Here is a 10,382-nt window from a genome sequence, read left to right on the forward strand (position 1 = left end):
ATGAAATGCAGTTATGTTGAATGTTTTAATAAAAAAAAAAACATTTATGACTCTTAAAATGGGGACTATAAGATCTGAAAGCTTTATGGCAGCTGAATGACAGAGCTGCTAACACACCGTGGACCTCAAACAGCCACTCTGGGGTCATTAAGGTTCAGTTCACATTGTGTGACCAATTCATTTCTGGCTCTGCGAATGACATCATGGGTGGGTTTGATGCCTTTATACGGAAAGCAGTTTTAATCGCTTCTCATAACGTAGCTATAGTTTTAAGATCTGACTTGTCTGTTTTGCTCTTGCCCACGTCGCACAATCATGGAAAAGAGGGTTCTCGGAGGCACTGTGTAAGGATATCGAATTGTTCCCAGATACAGTATTTATCACTCTCTGAAAGACCGCACGGATAAAAAGTGGAAAGGCTATGGGTTCAATCTGGAAAGAAATCAATTATTTAAATGTTTTGAAGAAAAATGTTTTACAGCCCTATATAGCCCATACCTCAGTCCCATTTCACCTGCAAGTAATCGACACGCAACTGTGATCTGAGCATAAGGAAAGGGGTTGTGAGGAGACGCAAGCACATTTTAATGCTCGTCTTGCCCACCAGAGAAATTAAAAGCTGAATTCCACTCACCCTGAGAATGAAGAGACAGCTCCCCCTGGTGGAGCCTCGGATGAAATGGAACGGTTATCCGGAAATCCAGCCACACAGACTAGACTGTTGATGTTCCTGTGCAGAATTCAGTGGCACTGAGACTGAACCGAGCTAGTTGCTGATTGATTGAAGTAAGAATGCTATCATTTCCAGTCAAGGAAAGGTGCCTGTTCCTCATGATTCAGTACACCAAGAGCTCAGTACATCAGCTCTATCTCACCAGAACCATCTTTATTTTTGTCTTCTGTGAATTCTCTGAACACAAACTCAGGGCATAGAAGAAGAAACGGTTACAAGGATGTCCTGTGATGATGTAATACTGACAATGCTGAAATTTAAGGCCACCTGTGGTAGTTTCATGATAGAATTAGGCTCCGGGAATAATGTTTGGTTGGCCAAATAAATTACCCGTGAAAGGGGCCATTTGCATTGCTTGTTCCATGCGCAAGGCGTCCAATGAAACACCTCCCCAAGGGATAGCTCTCATTATTCATTCTTCCTGACGTTTTGCAGGCAGGGCAAATTTATTTTTAAGTTGTAATTGGACGGGCGGGAAAACAACAGTGATAAATTGTCCAGAAAACAGTGTCATGGGCCCTTTTATCTATGTGCTAAAGTAGCAGAGCATGAATATACTAAAGCTAGAATGTAGGAAATGTGAAGCACTTAAAACAGTATAACACAGAGGGGTATTTCACAATATTTTTTTCATTCACTGTGCCGTAAAATAACATGTAAACCCGCCTGCTTCAATCAGATGAGCACAGACCTGCTGATTTTTGCAGCATACTAATCAGACACTTTACCGATTGAACAGCAAGAACCATCCAGATAATGGAATGATCCAATGTACTTCAGACCTAGAGAAACGTGACTCGTACCTTGAGATGGGAGTCTACATAACTGACATTGATGGGTGTCTGGGAAGATTTATTGACAGCTTTGCACCAGCGATAACACACAAAAATGTTTGTTATTGGCTGACTGACTTGAATTGTACTCAGACTGGTGCATGAGTATTCACATGCAAGACGTGATCTCTTAGATAAAGCCATCGCTCCACGGGAATATAGTGTCATTTCTGCTCTTTGAATAGCTTCTGCATCTGCATCAGCATGTAAGGTACTGTAAATATCATTCCTGGCAATGAGATGCCAAAATAAGCACTCAGTATATTAAAAAAAAACGTTTTAAAAAGATATAAAGGCAGAAATAAAAAGCAAGACGAATAAAACCATGATAGACCGTGCCAACTGAACAGAAAAATTGCTCATAAAAATATCTCCCCCTCTCTCTCCCCCTCCTCACTCTCTCTTTCTCTCATTCCCTCCTTCCCTCCTGCAGGGTTAATAGTGTACCTGGGGATGATGGTGGGGGCGTTTGTTTGGGGCGGTCTAGCAGACACCCTGGGCCGCAGGAAGTGTCTGATCATCGCGCTGGCCATCAACTGCATCTTCGGCTTCCTCTCGTCCTTCGCCCAGGGTTACGGCTTCTTCCTTTTCTTCAGGCTTTTCTCGGGCATCGGGTGAGAAAGAGAGGGGCGTCAGAGGAGACCGGGGGCCCTGAGGGGAGGGAAGCAGAGCAGAGGCGTTGGCTACGCTACACTAGCTGTTGCCCGAAATGAGTTGGGGCCTCTGGGAAAGAAATGTCACCTGTTCTATTGAGTAACAGATGGGAAGGCACACCTCATTCCCACAGTGCTGAAGTAATTAAATAAGGTGTCATGGCAAGGTTTACCTTGGTGATTTGTGCATTCATGCAAAGAGCAGGTGACAAAGAAATGTGGCAGAAAACAGAAGAGCTCCAGGTTCCTGTCCCGAGTCATACTGAGTTCCTGTACTGCAAGGATCAGAGGGCAGAGAACTGCTGCTTTTCCGCTCTCCCTTTACATGGGAGTCAGGTGTGAGCACAGTCTGGCCAATCAGTAGCACTAATTAACCGGGATAAAAGAAAACCGGGAGTAGATTTGGACCAGAGCTAGTACAGTTCCATGGTTTCTGTACTGCTCCATGCAGTGTTACAACTCCAGGTTTTTGTAAAGTCACGCAGTGTCACAGCTCCAGGTTTCTGTATTGAGTCATACAGTGTCACAGCTCCAGGTTTCTGTATTGAGTCATTCAGTGTCACAGCTCCAGGTTTCTGTATTGAGTCATTCAGTGTCACAGCTCCAGGTTTCTGTATTGAGTCATTCAGTGTCACAGCTCCAGGTTTCTGTATTGACTCATGCAGTGTCACAGCTCCAGGTTTCTGTAAATTCATGTTGCATTACAGCTCCAGGCTTCTGTGCTGAGTCATGCAGTGCTTCTGTTCTTCGAGCACCACTGCTTGAACACAAAAAAAAGGAGGGGGGGGATTCACACGTATATATTGTCATGCATTGCTTTGAAAAGACGGTTCCCTTTGTTATGGTGATATACAGCTTACATCTCACATTATGTATGAAGTAATAATATCAATATATAGGCCTAGTTATAATGTTTACTGGGCTCACTCAAACAGAAATCAGTATCTTTACCAGTCTATCACTAATGTCCTGTTTGAATTAGGATTGTTTCTGGAAAACAAATTATGGGTAATTATGAATCATCTCTGTTCCTCCCCCCCAGCATCGGGGGCTCTGTGCCCATTGTGTACTCGTATTTCTCCGAGTTCCTCTCCATGGAGAAGAGGGGTGAGCACCTGTGCTGGCTCTGCATGTTCTGGATGATGGGCGGGCTCTACGCCTCTTTCACCGCCTGGGGCATCATCCCTCACTACGGTACGCCGGAGGGGTCACTCTACACCAAGTCCCCCATTGCATCATCTGAAAAGCACCTTGAATGAACGCCACAACATTATGGTAACTGTATCTGGACAGACATCCATTAGTAAAATGCAGACTCACATAAAATATAATCCAGTTAGAAGGTGGCACAGATGAATTACAACTTTCAACCATGTGAACGACATTGGTCAGTGGTAGTTCAGTAATTAAAATGAACACTTCATTGATTCTAAGGCAACCGATGCATTTAGCGGTCAGATGGTTTCCCTGGACACACACTCAGTGTGGTCATTTGTTTGCTGCAGATGAGGTAATAGAATAATAACTTACAAACTACATGACAGAAAACATGTACAGTGGCATAAAATGTGGACTTTGTAACTCTACCACAGTGCCAAGGCCGATAGCTGCACTATTAATTTAACCCCGACCTTGAATAAGCTGCCCTCAAATGGAAGCTGCACAGCCAATTAGCAGCTTTTAAAATAAGCTTTGAGGTGATCATTCAAAGTCACACAGCACAGTCCAGGCCACAGAAAAGGATAGAGAAAGCCTAACTTCCTGTTTGCCACATTTCCTGTGTCACACTTCCCGTTTGTCACATTTCCCGTTTCTCACGTTTCCTGTTGCTCGCTTCCGGGTTATCACTTCCCGTTCCCGTTTCAGGATGGGGCTTCAGCATGGGCACGGAGTTCCAGTTCCACAGTTGGCGCGTGTTCGTGCTGGTGTGCGCCCTGCCCGCCATCGCCGCCCTGATCGGGCTCACGTTCATGCCCGAGAGCCCCCGGTTTCTACTGGAGGTGAGAGCTCCAAAAACAGGCACATTAGAACTTGTGTTTTCTATGTAAGTTACAATGAGAAACAAAAGTAAAAAAGAATGACTTTCTAAATGATTTGTTTCCACTCATTGGGCAAGCAACAGAAATGTGATTCAGAGAAAAAAGGTAAAGCTCGGTGAAATATTGGCCACATTAAATAATGGATTTATTTTTTACAGGAAGCTGGAAGATGAATGACCATAATTCATCTTTTACTCATTTATTTCCCTTTTCTACATCTACCAACTCAGTCTCGGAGGATGTTTACAAAACTGGTGGCAGTATAATTTATCGGTCGTTGTGTCTATATCTGTGTCAGAATGCCAAACACGATGAGGCCTGGATGATCCTGAAACAGGTTCATGACACCAACTGGAGAGCAAAGGGGGAGCCAGAGAGAGTGTTTACAGTGAGTAAAGTAGCCAAAACTGGGCTCAATTTCCTGACACGCATTCAAGATGGCAAACATTTGTTAACATTCGGCAAGATACTCAAACTTGTTCGCCATGAACATTAGCTATGGAAAAAGTTTTTTTAATGATATATTGAACAGATCTATGCTAATTTGGGGCCCTTTAATGTACTAGATTTTTCAAAAATCATACACATATCATTATACATTTTTGTATAAATCCGAAGTAAACTACATTCTTTCCAAATAACTGCATTAAGAAAGTTTCGATTAACAAAGCTTCATAAATCTGAAATGTCTGAAGTCTTCCTTGTTTTTGTGAAATGTTACATTTCTTTGAACATAAATTCCACCCAGGTCTCCCAAATCAAGACGCCCAAGCAACAGGATGAATTTATCGAGATCCAAAGCTCCACAGGAACAGCCTTCCAGCGATGGATGGTCAGGTCTCTGACTTTATCCAAGCAGGTAGGCCAAGAAGCTCATGCAAGTCACAAATACATGACAACAGAACAAAACAACAATTTCAGAAAGAATCTGACCACCACTTCATACATGCTCATTATATCATAGTTATGTCACTTCCTCTACAGGTGATAAAGAATATAATTTCTCTTGGATCCCCGGAACTGAGACTCAGCAGTTTATTCATGGCCATCATATGGTTTACCATGGCCTTCAGGTAAATGGCTCTTTCACACAGAAAATAAACGTGCATTTGGTTAGGAATATGGTTTGGGTCACATCAGCCAGGAACAAGCAAACTTTACCAGGCGTTCTAAACACAAACGAATAGCAGTGGAAGCGCAAAGCATGTAGTTCCCTGCTCTACCACAGTGAGGCGCTGAGGCCTACAAAGAGTTATGAGCCTGTTTGTGACATCAGCAAGTTCTTTCAGCATGGTATCCGCTTTGCTTCTGCAGCTACTATGGACTCTCTGTGTGGTTCCCGGACATGATCAAGTACCTGCAATACGAGGAGTACGAGGCCAAGGTGAAGCTCTTCCACCACGAGAAGGTGGAGCACTTCACCTTCAACTTCTCTCTGGAGAACCAGATCCACAGAGAGGGAGAGTACATCAACGACAAGTACGTCAGGCCTAGCCTGTGAGAAACTAGACCCTGCTGAGAAAAACAGCTCAAGCTAGGTTTTAAAACAGCTGGTAGTTGGTTGACCCGTTCCATACTCAACACAGTTTGAGCAGCTCAAGCTGTGTTTTTAAATAGCTGGTCGCTGGTAATTTCAAGCTGGTCAGAGATGGACTTTACACCAGGGGATAATTTCATTCTCCATTAAAAAAAGTACAGCGGAATTATGATCTTGCATCTTAAAATCATAATTAATGTTTAATACACAGTGTGAATGATGTGTTTCAGTGTTAATGGTTTAGAGTTAATGGCTAACCATACATTTGTGTTTTTACAACATACTGTATTTGTTCGACAGACAGACAGACAGTATTGTAAAGAGCATTTGTTCCACAGCAGGTGCTGGTTTCAGATTGGTTAAAATAACATGTTAAGAAGATTTTGTAGTGTATGACTCAGTCCTGGGTTGGTTAAACTGTTAAAACAGTAAGAATTTTGTTTTGCTTTCCATCTCCTCCAGGTTCACCAACATAGAGATGAAATCTGTGAAATTTGAGGATTCTCTGTTTGAAGATTGTTACTTTGAGGACATCAAGTCTACCGAAACGTTCTTTGAGAACTGCACCATCAGAACCACAGTCTTCTACAACACAGGTAGAGTAGATCTGGAGGAGTCTCTAGACATCCTCCAGAGAACCGCTTGAGTACCATTTCGGTACCCAATTTCAACAGAATAAAGATTCATGGACTGATCTAGATAATATTCTAATTTCTTGATTGTTATCTGCTTGGATAGACTTGTCGGAGGATAGGTTCATTGACTGTAGGCTGGAGAACACCTCATTCCTGCAGCCCAAGAAAGGCTGTCACCTGGACTACCAATCGGAGAACGATGTCCTCATCTACCTGGTCAGCTTCTTGGGCAGCTTGGCCGTGTTGCCCGGCAACATCATATCGGCCCTCTTTATGGACAAGATCGGGAGGGTCAAAATGATTGGTGAGCTCCAAGATTTAGCAACATAGCTCATTTTTATGTTGTCATTCAGCTGGTAAAGATGTCAACCTAATGATACCGTGCATTTAGCATGACTCGCTCACTGCAAAAACAAAAAAGAAGTCAATCTCCACAAGTATTTTAGTACTTACATATATTGATAATTAAATACTTAAATGTATATTTCTTTGATCCTTTTTCTAAATAAGACAAAAGTATTGCCAATGAGGTAAGGCAGTTTGACTCATGGAATTTGCTAATGGAATAAGAACATTTCACTTGTCAAGCAAACAGTAACTTAGAACAAGCTGTTCTACCTGAGGAAAAAAAAGAAGACGTTATTACAAGACAAAAAAACGCTTGAGACATTTTTTGCATTACTCTCTCTCTCTCTCCCTGTCTCTTTCAATTTCCCTCTCCCTCCCTCCTGGCAGGCGGCTCCATGCTCATCTCTGCTGGCTGCACCTTCTTCCTGTTCCTCAGTTTTAGCCAGGCTGCCATCATCGCCTGGCAGTGCCTGTTCTGCGGGGTCAGTGTAGCCGCCTGGAACGGCATCGAGGTCATCACCGTGGAGCTGTACCCCTCGTCCAAAAGGTAGGGTGAAGTAGACTCGCGCCTCACTGAACCAGCTGTTTTACAGGATATACTGTCGGGCGAGCAACAGAGATAATCATCAGTATTATGCCCCAGACTGACTGCGGTCAGATAACCGTAAGAAATTACTGCATAAATCAAGTGTGATAAAGATTATATTAAATTGAAATTTTAAATGGATTTCCTTGATTTCAGTATATGGACCCTTTTCCAAACTTGCGATGTTTACTGAAAATGTCATTTAAAAAAGTTAATAAAAAAATATATATTAAAAAAAAAACCTGCCCAATAGGGGGCATTCGAGTCTGACAAACATTCTCTCTCTCTTTCTCTCTCTCTTCCCTGCCTCTCGCTCCCTGTACAGAACCACGGCATTCGGAATGCTGAATGCCCTGTGCAAGCTGGCGGCCATCTTGGGCAGCTCAATCTTCGCCTCATTCGTGGGCATCACCAAGGTCGTCCCCATCCTGCTTTCCTTCGCCGCACTGGTGGGCGGGGGCCTGCTCGCCCTCAGGCTGCCCGACACTAGAGAGAAGCTCCTCCTCTGAGAGGCAGAGCAAGTCAAAGGTCAAGGCTGGGCGCAGGTCAAAGGTGTCACTGCCCGGGCAAAAAGACTGAAATGCACAAGAGGAGCGGTATCAAATCAGCCTCACAATCATCACCACACAAGCTTTATTATTTTTCTCTGCTTCTCACTTAAGTCGTAAGTTCACTTTAGTCACTCCCACCTCTTCTTGCTGTAGAAAAGTCACTATAAGACCTCATAATGGTGTTTTCTCTCTGAACCCCTCAGCAACCACCACATTTGTTCACATTTATAAGTTTGTCAAAATTGAAAGTTAGCGATTTAAAACAGATACATTCCGATTCAATGGTCCAGCCAGGGCAGAAGTACTGTTTTTTTTATTTTGCGTGTAAAGTCATAAGCAGGTTGAATTTGTCTCTCACAAAGCCATTAGGGATATGAATTGGGTCTCGGAAAAAATGAGACTCCTTTTTAACCTACAAGCCATGGTTGTCCACCACTGGGCTAGGACTCGAGCCATATTGCTGAAGCCAGTTAGTCTTCTTTGTGCTTCCCGTCTGTACACCCCTAACAGCATGGTGACGCTTTTGTTATGTGTTCATCGAGCTCGTTTTAGACTTTTTTCTATGGAAGACAGCGATTGCGTGACTTGCTGTGGAGAGAACGGCTGTGTCTGTGGGCGCTTTGAATATTTGCTGTGTGCTTGTTGTTGGTTGCCACAGCTTTCTTTTTTCGTCGGGCGTGGAGCTACGCTTCTACGTCGTTCTCCCCTTTAACACACCTGTGTCGTGTCGTGTAGCCTGCAACTTAATGTGGTGGTAGGAACTTCACCCTGGCAACGTCGTTCTTACTTCTCTCGCTTTTGTGGTGATGCAGTCCTGTCACCCGTGTGTCAGTTAACTCACAGACAATGCATAACATAACGAAAGAGAGAAATCAAGCGGAATTTACTGTTCCTGACAACCTTTAATTGCTTCTGCAACGAGTTACTAATATTTCAGAGAATCGCAGCAGAGTTTTTAACAAAAGACCGCTGGTGGAGATGCATGTGTGTTATAACTAAACAGTCTTTATGTCCTTTTAAATGTATGTTATTGAAAAAAAGAAAGGAAAACATAGTCTGAATGATATTTAATGTTCACCTCACTGTAAATAAACACGTCAGTTACAGTTTTAATTCTGATTTAAAGCATTTTTTTCCCAAACATCCTGCCACTCTCCTCTATCACAGTATCCAACACATACTGTATAATGTTAGTTAATCATATCATATGAACTATCCAACAGGTACTATTAGCGAAAAGGTTGTATCAATATCATGACGCTTGGTATTGGAATACAATTGACGCATCCTAAAAGAATATAGGTTGTAGAAATCCTGATTTTCAAACTAATTTTCGAAGGTAAGTCTTCAGAAGTTTCATTTTGACTAGGACTCTTTACTCGTAGCATACAGTAGACAATCATATTACCAGAAATGCAAAAGGTTTTAACACATGTTGATAAAGCTACTGTGCTCCTCTCCACGCAAACTATAGAGCCAGATGTAGGGGAAGCTGCCAATATTTAGCCTCATCTGACGTACTGAGAACAGAGCTGCCCAAGATGGCCGCCAGAACAAAAACCAGGTTCTCTCAAGCATCTGTTTCAACACAGCAACCAGGAACTGGTTTATGAACACAGGTTTTACATGTACTGTTCAGAGTTTTATTTATGTTTAATTTGTCGTGTACGAAAAGCCATAATGTTGTTCTTTGTTTTGCGTTTTTAAAAATATATTTTCATTTAAAATGAAAATGTGTCTGACTGTCATGGGCCTGGATACATGGTCTGAAAGTGTCATAAAATGTAATGTTTTATTTTTATTTTTTTGGTTTGTTCTGTGATGGTAAAAATAAAAACTTCAATAAATAAAGTCAATAAAAAAATAAAATAAATGTGAAGTCTTGTGGATAATTACTGCATCTTGGTCGGTGATTGTGTGTAAGGGTATTTTCTAGGTGTGGTCAGTCACTCATTCAATTATCTGTATATTTTCAGATTTTCATAATACTGTTGAGAAAATATTTATCGTCATTCAGAAATGCTAAATAGTGCCGCGTTGGAAATTATTTTTCAATATTTGATTACTACATCAGCACCACTTCCAAACTTAATTATGTAATGCCAAAGTTGGGTCTGGCCCGAAAATGACAAAAAACTGTTAGATATTCAACAAAGTAGATGGTAAGGTCGAACTTTCAAATCAAAACAAAACTTTGTTCTTCAAAATAAGCCTACTTAGGTCCAGAAAATTTAAATGATACTGTAATGCCTTTGCATGTTTGACCGGTTCAAACAGGAACATCGAAGTTCAAAGCTAAATCAGAATTCTGTTAAAATACATTAAAAAAGGGCATTAAATGACAAATGTTTATTCAGCAGAGAAGTTGAGTAAAAATATTTGTAAAATATTTGTTTTTTAATTTTTATATTAAGTTTATATTTTTTATGTTTAATTAATTTTGATATTATTTTATATCAATATGAAC

The 10,382-nt window shown here is 41.7% G+C and overlaps 1 protein-coding gene across 2 annotated transcripts in view; it reads left to right on the forward strand.

The window, feature by feature from the left end:
- The window catches only part of LOC133111396 (synaptic vesicle glycoprotein 2B-like), a 51,605-nt gene extending 41,807 nt beyond the window's left edge, over positions 1-9,798 (forward strand). For both annotated transcript variants that reach the window (XM_061221724.1, XM_061221725.1), the window contains exons 3-13: positions 2,000-2,180; positions 3,262-3,413; positions 4,086-4,219; positions 4,557-4,646; positions 5,007-5,117; positions 5,243-5,331; positions 5,573-5,737; positions 6,258-6,391; positions 6,534-6,734; positions 7,166-7,325; positions 7,690-9,798. In XM_061221724.1, the coding sequence (XP_061077708.1) occupies positions 2,000-2,180; positions 3,262-3,413; positions 4,086-4,219; positions 4,557-4,646; positions 5,007-5,117; positions 5,243-5,331; positions 5,573-5,737; positions 6,258-6,391; positions 6,534-6,734; positions 7,166-7,325; positions 7,690-7,873 (1,601 nt within the window). In that variant the 3' untranslated portion in view covers positions 7,874-9,798. The remainder of the gene's footprint in view (positions 1-1,999; positions 2,181-3,261; positions 3,414-4,085; positions 4,220-4,556; positions 4,647-5,006; positions 5,118-5,242; positions 5,332-5,572; positions 5,738-6,257; positions 6,392-6,533; positions 6,735-7,165; positions 7,326-7,689) is intronic.
- Positions 9,799-10,382: the final 584 nt, after the last annotated feature.

Source organism: Conger conger, chromosome 15 (assembly GCF_963514075.1).
Source record: "Conger conger chromosome 15, fConCon1.1, whole genome shotgun sequence".
NCBI classification, from domain to species: domain Eukaryota; kingdom Metazoa; phylum Chordata; class Actinopteri; order Anguilliformes; family Congridae; genus Conger; species Conger conger.